We start from the raw sequence: 26228 nt of genomic DNA, 5'->3' as shown, positions 1-26228 counted from the left end.
GCTCATAAACATTAAATTGGAAGCTCTCCCCTGCAGACATTTCAGTCATCGCTGCCATCATCCAGTCTGGATCGTCCGCAGCTGGTTGTACTGGTTCTTTTTCTGTACCCTCAGGATCCTCAGGGTTGGCAGCAGCAGCATCATCATCATCATCATCATCATCATCATCATCATGTTCTGCAAAATACATCAGAACAGTCAAATGCTTAACAGCAAGGGAGGGGGCCGGATGGGTGGCATGAGTACTCTCACACATAGCAGGCCAGGCAGCAGGTTGATTTAAAGGGCCATGATGCATTTTCAGGACTTACGCTCTTCCTCGCGTGCGGGCCCAGCTTGTGCTGTACCGATTGCTTTTCTCCATGTACGACTCATCATAGCAGCTATCCTTTGTTCCAAGGGTGTCAGTGGATGCAGATTGGGCACGCCTCCTCCTGTCTGAGTTGCCTCCCTTTTGTTGTGGGCCAATTTCTTCTGCAAAGAGTAAAATATAACTTTTTACAGAGTGTGTCAGTCTGCAAGGTGGGACATACAGATAGCCAGGTTACAATTACGATTAAATTAAAAATGGGAAATATTACTTGCACTAACTACTTGACCAAGGTCGTGCCATTTCTTTTTACACTGACTTCCAGATCTCCTGGTATGCACCACTGCGCAGTAATCTTCTGCAACTTGGTTCCAGCGTTTCTTCATTTCTTTTGGTGGCACTTTTATGCGACCTCTGTTGCTGGTATCTAGCTCCTGCCATCTCTGCTCAATTATGTTGACTAATATCTCCACTTCCTCATGCAAGAAATTCTTTGTTCTTGGTGGACGTTGATCCATTGCAAAGTTGAATTGGCACTCTTATTTCTCCAAACACACAGTCCTTAATTTGCATGCACCAATGCAGCACCGGTTCTGCAAGTTTAGCAGTGAAAAGCTGAACTCACTGATTTCAGCATGTGATTTATTCAGCAGTGCTGCTAAAAGCACTCCCTCACACACAGAAATATCAAAAAAAATTAAATTACAAGCCTTTGCAGGGGTCCAAGAAACAAATCTTCACTTTTTCTGCAGTCCTTTTAAAAATGGCCGAGTGCCAATGTTTGTGTAAGACTGCGCATGCGCGCACGCTCCAACGTGCATGCGCAGGGTTGCCGGCACCACGAAGGCTAATTTAAATTGTACCCGCCCCCTGCTACTTAGAAAATCAGTGCGAGTGTTAGGCTCCGCCCCCCTGCTGCGAAGAGCGCGCCGCGCCAAGCAGACATCGAGCTCCAAGGAGCTCGAGAATATCAGACTTTTTTTTAGGTGCAGTTTTCGGCGTGAAAAACAGGCGCCCAGCTCGGAGGTGTGCCGTTTTCGTCGCGGGACGAAACTTGGGGCCAAAGAGACTAAGGTCATATTAGTTTTAGCTCACAGTACTCAGTTTTGTGGAGTTCTTCCATAGTTAACAATTGGCGACGAGTAACAGATTACAAACTTTCATGGCTGCCGTTGGTATTTTAGAGGGACATGTAGAGGGTGATGATTGGGAAGCCTTCATTGAGTGTCTCAACCAGTACTTCGTGGCCAATGAGCTGGGGATGATAAAGCGATCAAGCGCAGGGCGATTCTCCTCACCATGTATGAGTCCACAATATATGTTCTCATCAAGAATCTGTTAGCACCGGAGAAACCAGCGGAGAAGACATATACAGAGTTGTGTACGCTGGTTCGGAACCATCTCAAGCTGAAGGAGAGCGTCTTAATGGACAGGTATCACTTCTATACGCACCACCGCTCCGAGGGCCAGGACATGGCGAGTTATATGCCGACCTGAGACGCCTTGTGGGAACTTGTGAATTTGCTGGATTTTTGGGGGAAATGCTGTGGGATGTTTTTGTGCTCGGCATCGGCCACGAGGTTATTCTTCGCAAGCTGCTGTCTGCCGAATCCCTAGACCTGAGCAAAGCCATCACGATAGCCCAGGCATTCACATCCACGAGCGATAATACCAGACAGATATCTTCCCAGCATCGAAGCTCACCGGCAAGTACTCTGCATAAAATAACGTCGTTAGCAGGCAGAACTGCATATGTCAGGGCCTACACATCTGCAGCTGCAAGACCTTGGATGACTCAGAGTCCGCCATTGGGCATGAATGCAAATCCATTAGCACCATGTTGGCGCTTCAGGGTAATCATCGAGCCCATCAATGTCGATTCAAGCACTATGGGCCCAAGTTTCCACATGATTCGCGCCTGATTTTTAGGAGCAACTGGTGGAGAACGGACTATTTTAGAAATCGCAATTCTCCACATTTTTTTTTCTGCAGTTCTAGTCAGGTAGAACAGTTCTAGTTTAGAACAGAATTTTTTCTTCAAAAGGGGGCGTGTCCGGTCACTGACGCCTGATTTGAAAGTTTCCATAGTGAAAATATACTCCAAACTAAAGTGGAATGGAGCCAGTGAAGATTTTTGTAGAACTGAAAAAACCTGTTCTACACATTAAAAAATCAGGCGCAGGTTACAAATTAGGTGTCCAGAACGAGGTGGGGGGGGAGGGGAAGGGAACTAATTAAATTCGACAATAAATCCTTATTTATACTTCTACAAATATTATACAAATAAATCCAACCTGAATAAACATTTATAAGCCAAGAAAAGATTAAATAAACCATCTTCCTACCTGTGTGAAAGTGCTTCAGCCAGGGAGAATTCTGCAGCCGTTCGTGCCGCTGAGCAGGAGGGGGAGAGAGAGAGAGAGAGAGAGAGGGAGGGAGAGAGAGAGAGAGGGGAGGGAGAGAGAGAGAGAGGGGGGGAGGGAGAGAGAGAGAGAGAGAGGGAGGGAGGGAGAGGGGAGGAGAGGGAGATAGAGAGGGAGAGAGAGAGAGGGGGGGTGGGAGAGGGGGGGAGAGAGAGAGAGGGGGGGAGGGAGAGGGGGGGGAGGGAGAGAGGGAGAGGGTGAGGGAGGGGGTGAGGGAGAGAGGGGGGGGGCGTCGGGTCGGGGAACAGGAACGGGTGTCGGGTCAGTCGGGGTGGGGGGGGAGCGGGTCGGGGTCGGGTCTCGGGTCGGGGCGGGGGGGAGCGGGTGTCAGGTGTCGGGTCGGGGCGGTGGGGGGGAGTGGGTCGGGGTCGGGTCTCGGGTCGGGGCGGGGGGGAGCGGGTGTCGGGTGTCGGGTCGGGGCGGTGGGGGGGAGTGGGTCGGGGTCGGGTCTCGGGTCGGGGCGGGGGGGAGCGGGTGTCGGGTGTCGGGTCAGGGCGGTGGGGGGGAGTGGGTGTTGGGTCTCGGGTCGGGGGGGGGGAGCGGGTGTCAGGTCGCGGGGGGGGGGGGTAGCGGGTCTCGGGTCGGGGCGGGGAGCGAGTGTCGGGTCTGGTCGGGCGGGGAGCAGGAGCTGGCCGTGGGAGGAGCCTCATTCACGCAGCCCCAGTGAGGCCATTCAGCCAGGGCTAGGGGCTGTGTGCTTCGGGCCCCTCCCTCACAGTTCGGTGCCTGGAGCTACTGCACTTGCGTGCCGACTGTAGCGCGCATGTGCAGAGGTCCCGGCACTGTTTTCAGCGCCGGGACCTGGCTCCGCCCTCCCACAGCTCGTGCTGACTGCGCCGAGTGCCACAGGACCTGTAAGTAGGTGGAGAATACCGAGGATTTTTTTAGGCGCCGTTTTAGGCGCGAAAAACGGGCGCCCAGCTCAGAGGGGCGCCCGTTTTTTTTCTTGTGGAAACTTGGGCCCCATTTGTGCAAAGGCTGTGAAACAATGAGGCACCTCCAGCAAATGTGCAAGAGTGTTGCAATTCACCACATGGCAGTCGGCAGAGGATGATCGATCCGGCACGGATCACGCAGAACAAATAAGAGAGGCAACTCAATCTGAGGAAGAAATGTATGGGTTACACACCTTCACCACCAAGAGCACTCCTATCATGCTGAAAGTCAAATTGAACGGTATTCCGGTATCAATGGAGTTGGACATGGGGGCAAGTCAGTCAATTATGAGCCAGAAGGCTTTTGAGAAATTGTGGGGCAACAAGGCACAAAGGCTCAAACTGAGCCCGATTCAGACTAAGCTGCGCACCTACACCAAAGAGCTCATACCAGTCATTGGCAGTGTGGCAGTTAAGGTATCGTATGATGGATCTGTGCATGATTTATCACTGTGGATTGTAACAGGCAATGGCCTAACGCTATTTGACAGAAGCAGGCTGGGAAAGATTCGATGGAACTGGGACAACATCAAAACACTATCTTCAGTGGATGATGCCTTGTGCGCCCAAGTGCTGAGCAAGTTTCCGTCGCTATTCGAACCAGGCATCGGCAACTTCACAGGCGCCAAGGTGCAGATCCATCTAGTCCCCGATGCAAGGCCCGTTCATCACAAGGCTTGAGCAGTTCCATATATGATGGAGAAAGTCGAGATCGAACTGAACAGACTTCAATGAGAGGGAATCATATTGCCAGTCGAGTTCAACGCGTGGGCCAGTCCGATTGTTCCAGTGTTGAAAAGCGATGGCATGGTCAGAATCTGCGGAGACTACAAGGTAATGATCAACCGAGTCTCGTTAGAAGACCAGTGCCCACTACCCAAGACGGATGACCTGTTCGCAACATTAGCCGGGGGGAAGTTGTTCACCAAGTTGGACTTAACCTCCACCTACATGACAGAGGAGCTGGCTTTGAAAAGATTGCCGTGCATCAACACGCACAAAGGACTGTTCATATACCACAGGTGCCCTTTTGGGATTGGCTCGGCTGCTGCCATCTTTCAGAGGAATATGGAGAGTCTACTGAAATCGGTTCTGCGCACCGTTGTGTTTCAAGACGACATCCTGATCACCGGTCGTGACACCACTGAACACCTGCAGAACCTGGAAGAGGTTCTAAGTCGACTTGACAGAGTGGGACTCAGGCTGAAACGCTCCAAGTGTGTTTTCCTGGTGCCAGAGGTCGAATTATTGGGGAGAAAGATTGCGGCAAACAGCATCAGACCCATGGACTCAAAGACAGAGGCCATCAAGAATGCACCCAGACCACAGAATGTGATGGAGCTACGTTCGTTCCTGGGGCTCCTCAACTATTTTGGCAACTTTCTACCCGGGTTAAGCACTTTGCTGGAACCGTTGCACATGTTGCTACGTAAGGGTGACGAATGGGTTTGGGGTAAATCTCAAGAGACAGTCTTTGAGAAGGCCAGAAGCCTACTTTGTTCTAATAAGTTACTTTTACTATATGACCCGTGTAAATGATTAGTGCTAACTTGTGATGCATCTTCGTACAGGGTCGGCTGTGTGTTATAGCAAACCAATGTATCGGGCAAAACTTCAACCGGTTGCATACGCATCTAGAAGTCTGTCTAAGGCTGAAAGAGCCTACAGTATGGTCAAGAAAGAGGCGTTGGCATGTGTATATGGGGTTAAGGAAATGCCCCAATACCTATTTGGACTTCGGTTTGAGCTTGAAACCGACCACAAACCGCTCATTTCGCTGTTTTCAGAAAGCAAAGGTATAAACACCAATGCTTCGTCCCGCATCCAAAGATGGGCACTAACATTGTCCGCCTATGACTATGTTATCCGCCACATACCAGGCACGGAGAACTGTGCTGATGCCCTCAGTTGGCTACCATTGCCCACCACCGGGGTGGAAATGGCGCAGCCCGCAGACTTGATTCTGGTCATGGATGCTTTTGAGAGCGAGGGGTCACCCGTCACTGCTCCCCAGATCAGGACCTGGACCAGCCAGGCTCCTGTGCTATCACTTGTAAAAAGTTGTGTCCTCGATGGGAGCTGGTCGGCCGTTCGCGGGGAAATGCAAGATGAAATTAAACCATTTCACCGACGCAAAGATGAAATGTCCATCCAGTTGGATTGTCTCTCATGGGGTAATCGTCTGGTTTCGCCAAAAGAAGGCAGAGAAATCTTTATACGCGACCTACACCATACCCACCCAGGCATAGTTATGATGAAGGCTATAGCCAGGTCGCATGTTTGGTGGCCCGGCATTGACTCGGACTTAGAATCATGTGTACACCAGTGCAACACGTGCTCACAATTGAGTAATGTACCAAGGGAGGCTCCATTGAATCTGTGGTCATGGCCCTCCAAACCGTGGTCCAGGATCCACATAGATTTTGCTGGCCCCTTTCTCAGAAAGATGTTTTTAGTGGATGCTTACTCTAAATGAATTGAATGCATAATCATGTCATCCAGCACATCCACTGCCACCATTGAAAGCCTTCAGGCCTTGTTCGCCACCCATGGCTTGCCCGACGTCCTTGTCAGTGACAATGGACCGTGTTTCACCAGCTCGGAATTCAACGAGTTTATGACCCGCAATGGCATCAAGCATGTCAGGTCTGCTCCGTTTAAACCCACCTACAACAGTCAAACGAAACAGGCGTGAAATGCGTGACGGACGGCTCCTTGTAGACCCGCTTATCTCATGTTCTGCTCTACTACCGGACGCGACCCCACTCGCTCACTGGGGTTCCCCCTTGAGAAAAGCACTCAAAACCAGGCTCTCCCTAGTCCTCCCGGATCTAAATAATCATGTGGAAACCCGGCGTCACTGGCAAAACATATACCACGATCGCATGGCTGTACCGCATGACATTGATTTTAACAACCCTGTGTTGGTCCTTATTTACGGTCATGGTCCTAAATGGGTCACTGGCACTGTCTAGGCCAAGGAGGGGAATAGAATGTTTATAGTCAATTGAATTGACAAATGTGCAGAAAGCATTTGGATCAGACCAAACTGCAGTTCACTGACAACCAGGAACAACCTGAAGAGGACATCACCATCATTGATCCACCCAACCAGCAATCGACCTCGCTGTCAATCAAGAGGATGAACCCACCATTCCCAACAGTCCTGTCAGACCAGCCGCGCCACAGTGCAGCAATGGTCCGACCAACTCACCAATGCCAGAGTTTGAACTCAGACGATCAACTAGGAAGCGTAGGGCCCCGGATTGTCTCAACTTGTAAATAATTTGTATCAAAGACTTTGTGGGGGGGGGGGGGAGGCGGAGTGATGTTATGTATGTAAACATTGTAACTGTGTAAGACTTGCCACTAGAGGGCGCAACTGTTGGAGGCCCAAGGGTCACCTGCACACCTCATGCAAGGGAGTATAAAAGGTTGTTTGCCATGCTGTTTAGGCACTCTGGAGTTTTATTAAAGAAACTAAGGTCACATCAGCTTTAGCTCAAAGTATTTGTCATGTATCCTACATGGCTATTGTTGGTATCACCACGAGAGGGCACAGCAATGGGAGACTTGTAGGTTACCTGTACAGGTGTGCCTGGCCTAGTATAAAAGGCAGGACACCAGGTGTGATCCTCACTCTGGAGTTAACAAATGAAAGACTAAGGTCACTACAGTTCAAGTACAACACATTGCCTCGTGGAGTCAGTACTAGAGCATCCAAGGACATAACAATTGGCGACGAGATTACGGTCTTTCATGCGAAAATGGCTACCCTTGCTACGTTGCAGCAGTCCACCGATGGTGATGATTGGGACACCTTTGTGGAGAGGCTCGACCATTTCTTCACAGCAAACGACCTGGCAGGAGACGACCCGGCCACACTGGCTGATAAGCGCAGAGCTATCCTGCTAACCAGTTGTGGGCCCCCTGTCTATGGCCTCATCAGGGACTTGCTGGCACCAGTGAAGTCAACAACCAAGAGTACGAGAAGCTTGTAACCCTGATCCATAAGCAACTCAAGCCCAAGGAGAGCATCCTCACAGCCAGACACCAGTTCTGCACCCACCGACGGCCCAAAGGCCAGGAAATCGTGAAATACGCTGCAGAATTCAGGAGGTTGGTGGCACCATGTGATTTCTGCAACCATCTCAACGAATCGCTGCGGGACATTTTTGTCATTGGAATCGGCCATGAGGGCCTTCTTCATAAGCTACTGTCTGCAGATACCACAGTCACACTGCAGAAGACCATCTCTATGAGCCAGGCATTCACGATCTCGACCTGTGATTCTAGGCAGATGACTCACCCTCAGAACTCAAACCCGGCAGGTACTGTGCACCGAGTGGCGCCTTTTAGAGGCTGGACTGTAGAACGCGAACCCTCTTAGGGAAGAGAGAACAGGCCCCCGAGTCCCTTAACTCAGAGTCCGCCGAGGGGGGCTAATCAAGTAGCTCCTTGCTGGCATTGTGGAGGGAATCACAGAGCTCATCAGTGCCGCTTTAAGGACTATGTATGCAAGGGCTGCAGCACAAAGGGCCACCTCCAGCAAATGTGTAAGAGAAATATGACTCACTGTGTCAATGAAGAGTCTGCAGATGGCTTTGAATCCAGCATGGATTACGAAATGATAGGCAGAGAGGCAGCTCAGCCCCACGATGAGGTATATAGCATGTTTACCTGCACCACCGAGTGTTCCCCGTTGAGGATGGAAGTCGAGATAAATGGCATTCTAGTCTTCATGGAAGTGGACACAGGGGCAAGCCAGTCAGTAATGAATCAAGAAGCCTTTGAGAGGCTGTGGGACAATCAAGCTGAATGACCCAAGTTGGTCCCGGTTCAGGCAAAGCTGCGCACTTACATCGATGAACTTATCCCAGTCGTTGGTAGTGTGAATGTAAAGGTACTCCATGATGGCGCGGTGCACAAGTTACCTCTGTGGGTTGTTGCAGGTGATGGACCAACGCTGCTTGGAAGAAGGTGGATGGAGAAGATCCATTGGAAGTGGGAAGACTTCACCCCTCCAGCGATAAACATCCTCCGCGTTCAGAGGCACAGCAAGCCCTCACTCGAGGGTGGATCCGGCACCAGAGAGCAGACCAGCACAGCACCCGAGGCACAGACCGCTCAGTACGACTGCGTGGAGATGATCCAGCTGAGACGACCCGAACGCACCTTCCAGGCTCCAGTGGCAGGACTCCGGAGGAAGAAAATCGGATCCAAAGGCGACTTCCCAGCTTCGGTGGCAAAATCTAGGGAGAAGAGGATCACCGCAATCAACGTCATGGATGGAGGAAAGATGGCACCCAAACCACAAGGTGAGGCACTGAAGAAAAAGAAGGCCGCGGCCAGACCACGGGATGCAGCGCTGACGGAGCAACATGTGGCACCAAACGGAGAAGAGGATTGGGGTAAAGAAAGCAAGGCTGTCTTAAAAGAGGCCTGCAACCCACTACAATTAAAGGGACAATTCCACACACTCAAGCAATGTAATAGTAACTGTAAGTTAGAGATAAAATGTGTAACTGATGATCAGAGTTGTGTACATGCAATAAGCAAGGAAAAGTCGCACAATCGCGATCGGAGCTACAGAGCATCCACAATAAGTAATGAAAAGTTGTACGATGTAGGATTTCAACTGCACGCAGCCAATGCAGCGGGCAGACATTCATCGGGAGCGCACAGGTCCAGCGAGCTACCCAATGCTGTAGCCTGCGTCCCTGGGCCCAGAGTTATGCACCATGGAGTGTGGTCACAAGCAGCCAATGCACACAAGCTGCAGAGCAAGCGATCTCAGGAGGGCAACGGCACTGGTATCGATACCCTGCCCCTGATCGGCTCCACCTCTCAAGCACCCGATGGCACCAACCGCCACAAGCTTGAAAGAGCAAACTGTGCTAAGGCGCAGCCCCCAGACCCCATCGCCACCAAGGCCATACCCGGAAATGAAGGGTCACTGCTACAGTCCTCCCAAAGGGGACCGGGACCAGCCAGGATCCCAAACCAAACAACGCCCAGGCTAGCGAGTCAGCAGTTCCCTGTGCACTGCTAGATGACAGCCCCTCAGGGAGCAGCAGCGACCCAGGGTGCAAAGAAAGGACAGGGCGGTCACAGGCATCTGTGAACCGGCCCGTGCTAGGAACCACGGCAACAGCCCCAAGAGCAGGCAACTCGAGCCAACCGGGTTCCCACTGCCAGCACTGGGCACCGCGCCGCCACCAGACTGCCTGGATGCCATCTGGAACTAGGTTGTCCTTACGCACCGGTCACCGATCCCCAGCATGCATCGATAATGTATCTCACCAGTCTTGCGTACCGGTCTCACAACTAAACCACAAATGAATGCAAACTTGTCTTCCTGAACTTGAATGTATATGAACGCACTGAGCCTCCGGCATAACCTATATGTGGGAGGGGGAGAATGGATGGTCAAGGACACACACAAACAGCAACCCCCAGCACTCTACTGCACCAACCACTTACCCAAGATTGAAACAACCTGCCAAGGGTCAACCAGATAGAGCTAAGCCCAGAGCACAGTCAATGCAGAGGCGATTTGCACTCAAGGCTTGGGGGAGAGTGATGTCATGTATCCTACATGGCTACTGTTGCTCCATCACAAGGTGTGCCACCAGAGGACACATCAGTGGGAGACTTGTAGGTTACCTGTACAGGTGTGCCTGGCCTAATATAAATGGCCGGCCACAAGGTGTGAACTTCATTCTGGAGATAACAAATAAAGGACTAAGGTCACTACAGTTCAAGTACAACACATTGCTTCGTGGAGTCATTATTAGAGCATCCAAGGACATAATAGTACTCAATCTTGTGGAGTTCTCTATACTTAATATTTCCAGTGGGGTTCCGCAGGGCTCAGTCCTAGGTCCCTTGCTTTTAGTGGTATATATCAATGATTTAGACTTGAATGTAGGGGGTATGATTAAGAAGTTTGCAAATGATACTAACATCGGCTGTGTGGTTGATAATGAAGAAGAAAGCTGTAGACTGTAGAAAGACATCAATGAACTGGTCAGGTGGGCAGAACAGTGCCAATGGATTTCAGCCGGAGAAGTGTGAGGTAATACATTTGGGGAGGGCTAACAAGAAACAGGAATACACATTAAATGGTAGGACACTGAGAAGTCTAGAGGAACAAAGGGACCTTGGAGTGCATGTCTACAGATCCCTGAAGGTAGCAGGCCAGGTGGTTAAGAAGGCATACGGAATACTTGCCTTTATTAGCCGAGGCATAGAATACAAGAGCAGGGAGGTTATGCTTGAACTGTATAAAACACTAGTTAGGCCACAACTAGAGTAATGTGTGCAGTTCTGGTCACCACATTACAGGAAAGATGTGATTGCACTAGAGAGTTTACAAAGGAGATTTATGAGGGTATTCCCTGGACTGGAGAATTTTAGCTATGAGGAAAGATTGGATAGGCTGGGTTTGTTTTCTTTGGAACAGAGGAGGCTGAGGGGAGATCTTATTGAGGTGTATAAAATTATAAGGGGCCGAGATAGAGTGGATAGGAAGGACCTATTTCCCTTAGCAGAGGGGTCAACAACTAGGGGGCATAGATTTAAAATAATTGGTAGGAGGTTTAGCAGGGATTTGAGGGGCAATGTCTTCACCCAGAGAGTGGTGGGGATCTGGAACTCACTGCCTGAAAGCATGGTAGAGGCAGAAACCCTCACCATATTTAAAGGATACTTGAAGTGCTGTAACCTACAGGGCTATGGACCAAGATCTGGAAAGTGGGATTAGGCTGGATAGCTCTTTGGCCAGCGCGGACACGATGGGCTGAAATGGCCTCCTTCAATGCTGTAAATTTCTATGATTCTATGATTCTGCTTCCCATTAGCCTAGGCGGAGCTATTTTCTGGGGAGTTTGCCAATTACACTAACTGATTCCCATTTCAATACGCAATATACTCGGATATAATTTTTCAATGCTCATACTAGGGATGAATGCTGAACCATGTTTACAACCATTAGTAACCCAAAATAGAGCATTTTGGGGTTATTAGTGAATACTCAAATTTAGTCCAGTTCAGATGTCAATATCCTTTTTTTTTAAATGGAAGGTATCTAATTAAATTTTTACTTTGGTGTCCTACTCAAAAATGTCTGTTACAGAAGTCACTTAAGGGAGTATTTCGTGCTAAGGAAAAAGTTCCCTTTGTCTAATTACGTGTGAAATTGCAACAATGTTTTATGACAGTGGCCAAGAACTAATGCAGCAAAGTCATCCTAGAATAGCCATTTCCATTAGGTTAACTAATTGATTGAATTCCAAAGGAAACATGTATTTGTATGAAAGGAGGGCAATAATGCAAACTATATCCTGAATTTGTTTATGAAAATCTAATGAGTGCTCTTCATAATGAATTGACTTGTTAATTATGTACAAATGAAAATCTTACTATTACATTTCTTCCATGTTCTTACATTGGTATCTGTGACTAGTGGCACAGTGCATTATTTTGAAAAATAAAGAAAGACTTGCATTTATATAGCGCCTTTCACAACCACCGGACGTCCCAAAGCGCTTTACAGCCAATGAAGTGTAGTCACTATTGCAGTCTAGAAAACATGGCAGCCAATTTTCACACAGCTAGCACCCACAAATAGCAATGTGACAATGACCAGATCATCTGATTTTTAGTGAGGGATAAATATTGGCTAGGACACCAGGGATAACTCCCCTGGTCGTCTTCGAAATTGTGCCATCGCATCGTTTGCATCTATGTGAGACCTTCCGTTTAACATCTCATCCAAACAGGGCAGCACTGGAGTGTCAATATAGACTTTTGTGCTCAAGTCCCTGGAGTGGGAATTGAACCCACAACCTTCTGACTCAGAGGCAAGGGTGTTACCAACTGAGCCACAGCTGATGCACATGAAGAAGCAAAAGAATTGTTATTATAATTCCTGGTATGGCCTGTTCGTAATCTTGGCTTGACCGTATCTGTTAATACTTTAATATTTTCCTCCAGATGCTTACAATGAAAAAGATCTAATGCTCCACTGGAAGAATGAAAATGAACCACTTAAGACAGATGAGCAGATTTTACTTGCTCAGTATTTCATACAAGAATTTCGTGCATCAAGTGGACTTGCATTTTATAGCAGTACTGGTAAGTTTCTGTTATTAGAACAGATTTATGAATAATCGATAGCAGAAAGGAAGAAATACTATAGTGAGGAGTTAAATTGACATTGTATGGTGTGACAGCAAATTATCTGAACTGTGCTCGCTAAGAACAGCGTCATACTTGCTGGATACTGATGGTACATAGCAATAAGGGTTATGACACTGCCACAGCGGTTTGGGTAGTGCAGGTAATGAAAAATGTAACCAGCTGAGGAAGTTATGATGATGGAGTAAGCCGGGTCTTTGTCGGCACAATGTCAATAGATTCATTCCTAATGAGCTGATGGTTGGTTTAGACCTTGTTTGTGAGAAACCGAACATTCTGGAGGGCCATACACACTTGGAAAGTGCTTAATTGTCAATCAGTGGTAGGGGGAGCATAGAATAAGTTAGAGCAATGGGGAGGAGTGCTGAAAGATTAACCCTTGAGGAATAAGCTGGGTGTGATGGTTACCAGGAGCGAAGGATGAAACAAATGGGGTTACTAATCTGGAGAGGCAGTTGCAGATGCTACGATGGGTGTGATGCAGAATCCCATGGAATATGCAGAGAAGGGCCATGGACTCAGTCAAGGGTTTGAGTCTTGGACAGCAGCAGGAGAAATGGTACACTGAAGAGTGGTGTTGAGAGAGGGGAGGGATTGAGGGAATGACAGTGCTGAAACAATCTAAAGTGAAAGAGGCCATGGCTGAATGAGATGAAGAGGAGAGTGCAGAGCTGGGCTCAGAAATTATGAAAAAGAAAAGTGGGAGTAGGAGGTTGGGATCCAGACAGGCAGCCAAAATGCACATACAAATTGTCACAAAGGGAGACCGTAGATTACATGGACCTGCGCCAGAGAACAAGGAAGAATCTTAGACTCCAGGTTTATATGAGAAATAAAACCAGCCCAATTTTTGGGGACTTATCTTAAGAAAGAAGCATCCAAGCAGGAGGGCAGGATTGGAGCCAGTACGGGAGTAAAGATTCAGCTCAGAGCCAACAATTGGCAAAGACCAATGCACGAGGCAGCGTCAAAGTATAATTCAGTTTCGAAGACATTAGAAGAGCAGCATTTATCTGGGGACCATTGGAGGAATGGGAAAGATCTGGGAGCTGTTGGAGGAGCAGAGTATGGATCATGAATCAGCAGGGAGGAGCACCTCCCCCTCTCCACCAGATGGTCCAGTAGCAGGGTGGAATCTTGTCACCAGGGGAGTCCCAGGTGGGCCAACAGCAGCAGAATCCCAATGGCATAGGAGTGATCAAGATATAGATCCTGCTCCAGACCACATTGCCCATTGTTCCTTTCTTCCCCTGGATGCTTCTTCCACCGCTGGGGGCCTTTCTCCCACTTGTTCTGCTATGAATCTAATTTATAGCTGTGTGAGAGAATCTGAACCAATATGGTGTGTAGCGAGTATATTTTATTAGTAGAGTGAAATGAACACATAGAGGTCAACAGGTTGACTCACTAGCAAAGCACAATTCTTACGCTCAAGAACGGCCCAGCAATTTCAACAAGTTAAAGCAATTAATACAACAGAGAGGATGTTACCCAATGCTCTTGGGAGGAACATTGACGTCAGTACTCTTCCTGCTCTGCCTCAACATATAGAACTTCTTGTACTGTTTTATACCTCACCTTATCCTATTTTTCATATTCTTTTCAGTCCAGAAATTGTGGGAGATTGCTAGCTTGCTCGATCTAATCAAGGACTCCGCCCTGGTCATGTTATTCGCAGCCCATTTGTCTGGCTATTTATAGCTGCTAATTGTGGGAGATTGATAGCTTGCTAGATTTAGTCAATGTCTTCTTGGCCTGCTGGAAAAGCATGCTGGGATACATATCCACTCTAGCCTATATCTTACACTTGCCATATTAATTTGTGTAATTCATAAATTTTATAATATAATAAATACCCTCTGCCACATAACTTATGAAGCTAGTAGACAGCAGGGACCGAGTACAGATTCTTATGGAACTCCACTAGGCACTTCTCCCAAGATGGAGATTTGTCCATTTATCGGCACCTTTACTGTGCTCTATGGCTCAGACAATTTTTAATCTATTTATAAAACATTCTATGAATTCCACAAGTATTAATCTTCTTTAAAACCTGACATCTTCTGAAAACCAAGTACGTTATAGCCACTGCATTGTCCTAATCAATTACTATATTTACCACCTCAAAGAATTCCAATAGCTTATTATTACATCTAAATTCATGCCAATTTTCCTTTACATCCTCTGTATTCTTTAGTTACATATTGACAGGTTCACTTAATGTGTTCAAGATTTTTCCTACTATAGATTTTAGGCTAATCATTCATTATATTATTGAGTTTGTATGTCATTCCTGTTTTGAATTTGCTTTAAAAAAAAATTGATAAAAGTGAAAATTGGATAATGGAAAAGGTGAGTAGAATCTAAACACTCTATGGCCCCAAGTTTCCACACGCGGCAAAACAGGCGCCCCTCCGAGCTGGGCGCCCGTTTTTCGTGCCGAAAACGGCGCCTGAAAAAAACCGCGCTATTCTCGAGCGCTTTGCAGCTCGATGTCTGCTTGGCGTGCCGCCCAGGGGGCGGAGCCTACCACTCGCGCCGATTTTGTAAGTAGGAGGGGGCGGGTACAATTTAAATGAGTTTTTTTCGTGCCGGCAACCCTGCGCGTGCGCGTTGGAGCGTTCGCGCACGCGCAGTCTGAAGTAAACATTGGCACTCGGCCATTTTAAAAAGTGCTGCAGAAAAAGTGAAATTTGTTTATTGAACCTTTGCAAAGGCTTGCATTTTAATTTTCTTGATATTTCTGTGTGTGAGGGTGAGGGAGTGCATTCTGTAATTAAAGATAGACTGTGATAAATGGGACACATGCACTTGTTTGAGACTATTCAAATTCTTTGTAGCTGTTCAATTTTTAACATTTTTTAATAAAACCACATTGCCCTTCCATGATCAGCACTGAGGCTTCTTGCAGCTTTCTCCCCCCGTCGTCCGTCAGGCCCGACGGCAAACGGCTGCCTCAAGTAATGAGGCTTCCTGCAGCTTTCTCCCTCCCTCCCCCTGCCGTCGGTCGGTCCCGACGGCAAACCGCTGCCTGAAAGGCCTGCCTGAAGCACTTTCACACAGGTAGGAACATGGTTTATTTAATCTTTTCTTTGCTTATAAATTTTTATTCAGGTTGGATTTATTTGTATAATATTTGTATAAGTATAACTAAGGATTTATTGTAGAATTTAATGACTTCCCTTCCCCCCCCCACCTCGTTCCCGACGCCTAATTTGTAACCTGCGCCTGATTTTTTAATCTGTAGACAAGGTTTTTTCAAGCCCACAAAAATCTTCACTTGCTCCATTCTAAGTTAGTTTGGAGTACGTTTTCACTGTGGAAACTTTCAAATCAGGCGTCAGTGGCCGGACACGCCCCCTTTTGAAAAAAAAATTCTGTTCAAAAGTGAAACTGTTTTACCTGACTAGAACTGCAGAAAACTTAAATGTGGAGAATTCCGATTTCTAAGATACTCCGTTCTCCACCAGTTGCTCCTAAAAATCAGGAGCAAATCATGTGGAAACTTGGGGCCTAATTGTGTTTAAAATAGAAACAGAAATATCTTGTAAAATGACATAAAAAATGACTGGCAAATATGATAATTGGTAAAACTACGACAACAGGAAAGCTAACGTAGTTAAATTCATTTTCATTCAAATACTATTGGATGTTTCTGCAATTTTAACAAATAAGTTTGCAAAAAATAAAATTAGCATATATTCAAATCCGCAATACTTTTTGCAGAAAACTGTATATAAAATGCAAATCACAGATCTTTGTAATATTGAAGCTCCTGAAAATTATAGTGTTACATACTCTAATTAGTCATCAAAATTCTTTCCCTTACTTTGAAACATATAACTAACTACTTTTTGGGTTTATAGTAAAAGAAAACATATATGAGAGGAAATTTTACCATAACTTTCTTTGTAACTTTTTTTTTCTCCTCAGGTTGGTACAACAGATTGTTTATTAATTTCATCCTAAGGAGGCACATTTTCTTTTTTCTTTTACAAACTTATTTTCCAACCATGTTAATGGTCATGCTGTCCTGGGTTTCTTTCTGGATTGACAGAAGAGCAGTCCCAGCTCGGGTTTCACTGGGTAACTTATTTTTGTTTGCTTTATTGTGTCTTGTGTTTATCAAGGTGAAGTCTATCAATATGGTCAATGCCAGCATGAAGCACGCTCAGATTACATGAAACGAAACAATGTACCTTAACTTAAAACCTCACAAGAGACTTCCTACAACTCTAGTGTAATTTTTTCCATTTATCATCCAGAATGTGATTGACAATTTAGTGCCAGTCAGTCCCAAATGATAAGCAGTATTGTGCTGTGTGCTAACATTCACCAGAAACTGGGTTGAATCTGCTCCCTTTACTTAGCTGGTTTCAAATAACTGGAATTGCTTCAGCTCCTATTACTGTTTCTTGACAGTGCAAGAGTGAAAGTACGGAAATCAGCGACATTTAATGTTGGAGCTACATGGCTGGGTTAGGGACCATGATACATGGAGGGGGTCTTGGAAATGGAGCAGAGATATGAGGAGAATCAAATACATGTGTCAGAGATATGAGGAGAATCAGATACATGAGGATATGCATGGATCATCAGATATATGAAGGATAAAATAGCTCTATTTTAGCACATGTCCTTGCACAAGATAATAACGTGAGCACAAAACTCTGAAATAAAACTACAAATTTTAAAATCCCACCTGGTATGGCTGAGAGCACTTTTCTGAGATTTAGGATAAGGATAAATTCCAATTGTTAACATTCAATAATAAGATGGACATTTAGGCTTAAGTTTCATAAAACTCTCTGAATTTTCATTACAACTGAAGCTCAGGCCAGTCTGATACAGAATCTCTCACTCGGTTGCTCAGAATCCCTTAACCTACACATTGCCTTGTTTTATAGAAATTATTGGCCAAAAACTTCCTTATAACTGTTGGCATAACTATGGTATAAGAGCGGTATAATGCCGATTTTTCTTTTTGAGGGAACTCATTATACCAGTTTTATGATGAACCATCACTACACATGAGTTTCCTCAATCTATTGTGCTGCTTTTGCGACACATTCCCTGAAACTCTGTGCCACTCATTACTTAACTATATCCCATGCCAAGGAACAGATCACGCAAGTTTCCTGCATTTACGGCAGTAATGCGCTGGTGTAGATTTACGTCTGTATATTTAGGTGCAGCACGCCCAAGGTCACCAGATATCAATGTAACAGAGATTTCTGGAGTTCAATACCCATTTTGTGATTTAACCTTTTTTTGCTGAGACCTGCACTATACTTAATCAAGTGCTGTCAGTCTCAGTGACATAATTTTTCAGGCTTCTGCTCCTCCCACTGCAATCACCGCCCCCACCCCCCCTCACTTCCATGCTGAGAAGGACCAAGCATCTAGAATGGTTTTCCCAATGACCATATCCCTGTACTGCATAATAATGGAAGAGGAAGATGACCAGCGGAGGCAAGAGCCTCTGAGAGGGAGGTGTCAAAGCAGAAGTAAGCAGCCCACACACTTTTACTCCTATTGGTGGCATGCACTTGTGCCACTTATTCTGTGCCATATGCACTGCAGGACATTTGGGCATAAGTTCCATTGGCACAGAAACTGGTGTCAATTTTGGTGTAAGTGGCATTGAGGAAATTCATGCTTTTGTATCCAAACTGAATTACCTATTTTTTGATATTAGTGCATAACCCTGAATTGCCTGCAGTTAATTTAACTTCATACTATGAATTCAGTATGATTCAGTGCACACCTTCTGAAACTGTCCATTAAAATGCTTGCTGAAATTTTTGTACTGAGTGTTGATCCCATAAATTTTGAGCTTGTACTTGTAGAGATTTTTATATTCCTAATAGCACTTTTAAAAAATTTGTTCCTGGGGTGTGAGCATCGCTGGCAAGGCCAGCATTTATTGCCCATCCCTATTTGTCCTTGAGAAGTGGTCCACATCCCATGAACGAATAAAAAAAACTCCAGAAAGAACTGGTCACACAAGATTCCAGGCTGCATTCTTTCTAAATTCCTGCTGGTGGCAGTGCTTGAATAGTTTAACTGCCACCATCATGGATTGAGTGATCAAAAAAAATGGGGCAAAATCCCAACAGAACAGGAGATTCTGACCACAGATGGATGATCCACCCATCCTCTGCTTTTGATCCAGACCAGAATTTTGGGCCCAAGTTCTTTTAACTACTGTCTGCCTCGTATCGTCAATAATCTTTGCACCTACTTCTTTCTTTTCCATTGAAAGGAATAACAATTGTTCTGACAATGTCGACAATTATAACTGGAGTGAATGCATCCATGCCTCGAGTATCTTACGTCAAAGCTGTGGATATCTACCTCTGGGTCAGCTTTCTCTTTGTCTTCCTTTCTATAATTGAATACGCGGCTGTAAATTACTTAACTACCATCGAAGAAAGGAAAAAAATGAAACTGAGAGCCAAGGTAAGATGACTAACATCGTTAATTTAAAAAATGTGTATATGAAATAGAGATTGAGAAAGTTCTTTAAAGGTTCACTTCATGCATTATGTAAAGTACTTTTCCTTATTACAGTATCTGCATTCCAACTTGCTGAAATTGAGTTCGAAGTGATTGTGACATAATTTGGCAGTATCACTCTCACAGTGGCAACATTTACATTTGCAACAAAATACAACATCTAACAAAGCTCTGCATATTCGATCAACAGCAATATCTACATCTAAACCCAATTCTCCTATAAAATCCAACAGAGGCTTTCCCCCAACCTTATCAATTAAGTCCTCATTTCCATTCATGTAAAAAGCATAATTAATATACCACCTTACAAATGGATGGGCCTATTATAATTTAATGCAAATGAGATAAATACATTGGATTTTCGGTTATCTATAGCCTCAGTTAACGGCCTGAGGGGGCATTAATGGGAGCGTTAGAGCTTAGCGACTGGGCGTGTAGTTTTTAGCACCCCGACGGAAAATTCATTAGAGGCTCAGCGGGGACGCAAACCAGTAGCGCCTGGCTGCTGATGATCACTCCGATCATGACGTAATCCTGGTGCAACGCACACGCTTGCGCCCCGGACGGTAAATTCGGTGTGTGCGCCTCATTGACAAGATCTGTAAAAAAGGTCAGTACAGGCTTGCAGAGTTGGTGGCTACTTAAAGGGATGAGGAAACGCAGGTCGGCGACAAATCCCAACTTTATCTGGCCCTCAGCACAAACATGCATGTAGAAACAGTAGCATGATATAATGATTCCCTCTTGTGGCTTCAGATGGTTACCCACCAATGTACACAATTCCTCGTATCCTTTTTCCGCCAGACGTACAGGCGAGAGCAGATTCTTCATGAGGCATAAATTTTCGGACCACAAATGGTGAGGAAAACTGCCCTGCACTTGACTGAGTAGGCCTCTGCCTCCATGCCGTTGGCCACAAAATATTGTTCCAGGCGGTCGACAAAATCCGCCCAATCCTCGCCCTTCACGAATCTCTCCAGGATTCCAACCATGCCCATTGCACATGCGCAGGCTCTTAAATTACCTCGTTGCCAATTGTAATGACTCAAGAGTCTGGTTACTGTAAACTCACAGGTGCAACCTGATCCATCTTTATTCCAGCCCGAGTTGGTCGCCACAGATATCTGGACATCCTCCTCATCCTCCCCCTCATGTGAGGTCACTGGCTGACGGGCTCATTTGGTTCATCATCTGTAAGCACAAAGCAACATAAGTGTGGGTAGCAGGTAGCAGTGGGAAGGGGGCAGGAAGGCAAGAAGAAGTGGGCATCATTATTTTGCAGATGCAGGTTGTGGGCATGTGGGATCAAGGGTCAGAGCCGTCACAGAAAACTGAAATCCCTTTGAGAACCCGGCCGCCACTGCTCCGCCCAGTGGGCGCATAAGGGCAGACACTCGCTCCTCGATGGCGGTGAGGTCCTGGAGGTCTGGCTCCCCTCCTCCTGTCTGCTCCTGCTTTCACCTGTTGTGGGCGAGCTTGGCCTGCAATGAGCAAAACAATAAGTTGTCAGTGGGTCTGTACCTACTGGTGTGCAACATGTGTCTGTAGTAAGTGACTCACTACTAATGTTGTGACGTGTGAATGTCTGCATCTCAGACTGCGTGGCAGCTCACAGTGGATATGTAAAAGGTGGGGTCTGGGCACAAGGGGCTACGAGTAAGTATGAGGCTGAAGACCTGTGACCGTATATGGAGGGTTGGTAGATGTCCTCAGGCTGAGTCGGGTGCTAGGTGAGAGACGCTTGGATGGATGGGGCATGTCTGGGGAGGCTATGAGGGTGTGTATAGCAATGAGGAACATGGCCTGGCATAAACAGAGAATGTGTGGGCAGTGTGAAGCAGTGAAGCTCACATGAATGCATTGCAAGGATAATGTAACGAGTACACATCCTGACGACCCTAGTAAGGTTATTGAATTTCTTCCTACATTGAGTCGCGGTCCTCTGCACCATGCCGTGGGCAGAAACGTGCTGTGCCACCTCTCTCCACAGCCTCCTAAACACTCTGGGGGATGCCCTTCCACGGCCTCTAGCAGTGCCTCAAAGGCTGCTAGAGGTGCACTCGTTGTCTGCCTACTTGCACATACTTGATTTTAAGAGTCGTCTTTTCCCGGGATCTGATTCGGAGTTCCACGCATGCGCAGTGGATCCGCAAAATGTACCGACCAAACTTTCGTTATCGGACCCCCCCCCCCCACCGCCCCCCCCCCCGTAGCTTTGGTGTGCAACAACTGATTTATCACCCCTGTCAGCTCTTCGACCCATTTTGATGAATTTCTGGGCGGGAGGCGCAACATTTTTCAAGGCGCTAAAAGTACCACTCCACCTGGATTAAAGGCGTAACAGAGGCCCAACTGAATTTCTCCCCTATATGATATTTCTTCTTCAACCGATTTTAACTGTTTGGCTTAGAATGGGTTGCATTCAGTGCTACTATTTCTGGATAAATCAGCCAAAAGCAGCACTAAGAGAGCCAGCATGGATTTGTGAAAGGTAGGTCATGCTTGACAAATCTGAATGAGGTTTTTGAGGAGGTGACTAAAGTAGTGGACAGGGGAATGTCTATGGATGTTATTTATATGGACTTCCAGTAGGCATTTGCTAAAGTCCCACATAAGAGACTGTTAACTAAGGTGGAAGCCCATGGAATTGAAGGCAAATTACTGACCTGGTTAGGAAATTTACTCAGCGGCTGCTGACAGGCAGTAGGGATAATGGGTAAGTACTCTAATTGGCAGGATGTGACTGGTGGTGTCCCACAAGGATCTGTGTTGGGACCTCAACTATTCACAGTATGTATTAATAACATAGAAAGCCATATATCAAAATTTGTCAATTGACACAAAGATATGCAGCATTGTAGTTATTTGTGGATGAAAGCATAACATTACAAAGGGATATCAACAGATTAAGTAAATAGGCAAAACTGTGGCAAATGGATTTCAATGTAGGCAAATATGAGATCATCCACTTTGGACCTAAAATGGATAGAACAGGGTACTTTCTAAATGGTGAAAAGCTAAAAACAGTGGAGGTCCAAAGAGACTTTGGGAGATCCAGGTACATAGATCATTAAAATGTCACGAACAGGTACAGAAAATAACCAAAAGGACTAATGGAATGCTGGCCTTTATATCTAGAGGACTATAATACAAGGGGTTAAAAGTTATTCTGCAGCTATACAAAACCCTGATTACATCACACCTGGAGTACTGTGAGCAGTTCTGGGCACCACACTTTAGGAAGGATATATTGGCCTTGGAGGGAGTGCAGCGTAGGTTTACCAGAATGATACCCGGACTCCAATTATGGGGAGAGATTATACAAATTAGGATTGTATTCCCTAGAATTTAGAAGGTTAAGGGGTGATCTGATCAAAGTTTTCAAGATATTAAGAGGAACAGATATCGTAGATAGAGAGAAACTATTTCACTAGTTGGTGAGCCTAGGACTAGGGGGCATAATCTTAAAAATTACAGCCAGATCTTTCAGGAGTGAAATTAGGAAACACTTCTACACACAAAGGGTGGTAGAGATTTGTAACTCTCTTCTGCAAACGGCAATTGACGCTAGATCAATTGTTTATTTTAAATCTATGATTGATGGCTTATTGTTAACCAAAGGTATTAAGGGATATGGGCCAAAGGCGGATATATGGAGTAAGGTCATAGTTCAGCCAAGGTCTCGCTGAATAGCGGAACAGGCTTGAGTGGCTCAATGGCCTACTCCTGTTCCTATGTTTCCTACGTTCCTAAATGCAGAACTTTCCAAGGCTGCAGAATTAAATCAACTAAAATTAGCCTGCGTCACAGGGTAACAGGAAAGAAAAGCAGTGAGAGAGAGGCCATGAAAGAGAGATGGGTCCAGGAAAGAGAGGCAGTGAGTCTGGACCCAGGAAAGAGAGCTGGTGAATATTGCTGGAGTCAAGTAAAACAAGTTGGGAGTTCAGTATTATGGGAGCCAAGGAGAGTGGGACCTTGCTTTTTGTGAGTTGGAGGGAGGTAGCTGAAGCACAGCAGTGAGGATGGGGTAAGAAAGTTTGAACATGCCATTTGTTGGATTTTATGGTTCAATCTGGATCTGGAGTAGCCATCATGGAGGAAAGTGGTCCTGGAGCAGGCCAACATTGAATGAGATAGCAGGTCTGGAGCTGGCAGCAGTGCAGGTCTGGAGCTGGCAGCAGTGCAGGTCTGGAGCTGGCAGCAGTGCAGGTCTGGAGCTGGCAGCAGTGCAGGTCTGGAGCTGGCAGCAGTGCAGGTCTGGAGCTGGCAGCAGTGCAGGTCTGGAGCAGCCCAAATCACCCAAGGAGAGGGAGGATGAATCAGACACACAGAAGGAAAAGAGGGAGAACCACAAGGACACAGGAATACAGGGAGAAAACCACCGACACACAGGGAGAGAGGGAGAATAAAGCACAGATACCAACAGGGGTACAGAGAGAATTGCAGTACACACACACACAAACAGAGAAAATCACACAGAAATATAAAGATTGAGAACCACAATCACATGCAAGGATGCAGAGTGAGAACCAGTTTCACACACACAGAACCACCCAAGAACAGATAGAATCACAGACATACACAAGGATAGAGAGAGAGCCAGAAATAAACACACACACACACAAAGTATATTTAGTCATTTAACAATCAAATACAGACCTTTGAGATCTATGCCAGTTCTTCTACTCTTCCCGAGCCTCCTTGCACTCTTCCCACCTTGCCCCTATATCTCTCTATACCTTTTTCTGTCATGTATGCATCAAGTCTTCCCTTAAATGTGTCAATGCTATCTGCTTCAATCACTGCATGTGACAGTGAGTTCCACATTGTCACCACTCTGTGTAAAGAAATTCCTCCTAAATTGTTTATTTGTTCTCTTAGTTGGCTGTCTTATATTTATGCCCCCAGTACAGATCACAAGCTATATAATTGGCCCCACAGGTTGTTTTAGGATATTTTACTGGATAAAACTTTATTTTCTTGCTGTAGAAAAACACCAGTTGTATTAGTTTAAAAAGGCATGAGCTTTGCAGAACATGCAGAGAGTTTACCTTTTCCAACAAAATTGGCTTTTCTCATTGTGGTGTATGAAATGATACAATGAACTCCGTACTGTGAGCCAGTGACTAGGTGTAACCTGGTCAGTCTTTAATGGCTTCAGACGTGAAGATGCAAAGGTGAAGTTCAGGTTATAAACCGGGCCCAGCACGAGTGTACCTATGAGCCTAGGACCTCCGATGGTAGTGCCCCCTGATGATGGGCAGACCTTTATGTACATACTTTACATCATTCCCATCCCCTCGCCCCCACAGTTCTTGGCACAAGTCCATATTACAAGTTCAGACAGTCTGGAGCCCTTCACTCCCTGGTTGACCGTCTCCGTTCAATCCCAGTGCTTTCCGAGTCTCTCATGACTTGGGGCTGGGCGTTGACCTCAGTGGGTCCTTCTGCTGGCTGGATGTGAGTTGTTTAGTCGTCAAAGCTCATGGTGTCTTCTCCCAACTGTTCCGGGTCATCAGTGCTTCTTAGCTTGATTTGATCAATGTGTTTCCTGCACATCTGCCCATTCTTGTGCTTAACCATATACACCCGGTCACCCTCCTTATCCATAACATTGCCCGGGAGCCACGTGGGCTCTTGACCATGGTTAAGTACATACACTGGGTCATTTACAGATATGTCGCGTGACAATGCGGCACGGTTGTGATACTACTGCTGGCGTCGACGTCGGGTTTCGACATAATCGTTAAGGTCAGGATAGACTAGAGATGTTATATATGTACACTTGTATTTATTCTGTACAGCCACAAGAGGGCTCGTCCACTGGAGTCCCAAGGGAACCCATAATCCCTTGGGAGCACAGGTATTTAAGGAGGCTTCACAGGTTGGAGAGGCACTCTGGAGACCTGCAATAAAAGACTATGGTCACACTTTACTTTGAGCTCACAGTGTTCAGTCTGACTCTTCATACACAACAACTGGTGACAAGATACAGATAGCGAACCCAAAGATGCAGAGAACAGTGGGCATCCTGGAGAAATTCTCAGAGGGAGATGATTGGGAAACTTTTGTGGAGCGACTCAACCAATACTTCATGGCCAACGAGCTAGACGGGGAAGAGAGTCCTGCGAAACGAAGGGCAATCCTCCTCACCGTCTGTGGGGCACCAAAGTATGGCCTCATGACGAATCTGCTCACTCTAACGAAACCCACGGAGAAATCGTACGATGATTTGTGCACACTGGTCCGAGAGCATTTGAACCCGAAGGAAAGCATTCTGGTGACAAGGTATCGGTTCTATACCTACAAACGGTCTGAAGGCAGGAAGTGGTGAGTTATGTCGCTGAGCTAAGACGCCTTGCAGGACATTGCGAATTTGAAGGACATTTGGAGCAGATGCTCAGAGACTTTTCATACTTGGCATTGGCCATGAAACCATACTTCACAAACTTTTGACTGCAGAGACCCCAACCTTGAGTAAGGCCATAGCGATAGGCCAAGCGTTCATTGCCACCAGTGACAATACGAAGCAAATCTCTCAGCACACAAGTGCTGCTACAAGTACTGTGAACAAAGTGATGATGCTTTCAAATCGTAATGTACAGGGCAGTTCACATATACCTGCAGCTACACATCCGCAGATGTCTCAGAGTCCACCATCAAGGGTGATGAATGCAAGGCCATTAATATCTTCTTGGCGCTGTGGGGGTGATCATCGTTTCCATTCATGCCAATTGAAAGAATACATTTGCAAGGGCTGTAGAACAATGGGACACCTCCAATGAGTGTGCAGGCGAGCTGCAAAGCCTGTTAAACCTGCAAACCACCATGTTTCAGAGG

At 46.3% G+C, this 26228-nt stretch overlaps 1 protein-coding gene across 1 annotated transcript in view; it reads left to right on the top strand.

Moving 5' to 3' along the window:
- LOC139275730 (gamma-aminobutyric acid receptor subunit rho-3-like) overlaps window positions 1-26228 on the top strand; it is a 61252-nt gene that overhangs the window by 26955 nt on the left and 8069 nt on the right. The window contains 3 exon segments of the mRNA XM_070892918.1: window positions 12666-12806; window positions 16803-16955; window positions 19135-19348. Coding sequence (XP_070749019.1) covers window positions 12666-12806; window positions 16803-16955; window positions 19135-19348 — 508 coding nt within the window.

This window comes from Pristiophorus japonicus, chromosome 11, assembly GCF_044704955.1.
Source record: "Pristiophorus japonicus isolate sPriJap1 chromosome 11, sPriJap1.hap1, whole genome shotgun sequence".
Taxonomy (NCBI): Eukaryota; Metazoa; Chordata; class Chondrichthyes; family Pristiophoridae; genus Pristiophorus; species Pristiophorus japonicus.
This window is presented reverse-complemented; position numbering and strand designations above follow the sequence as displayed.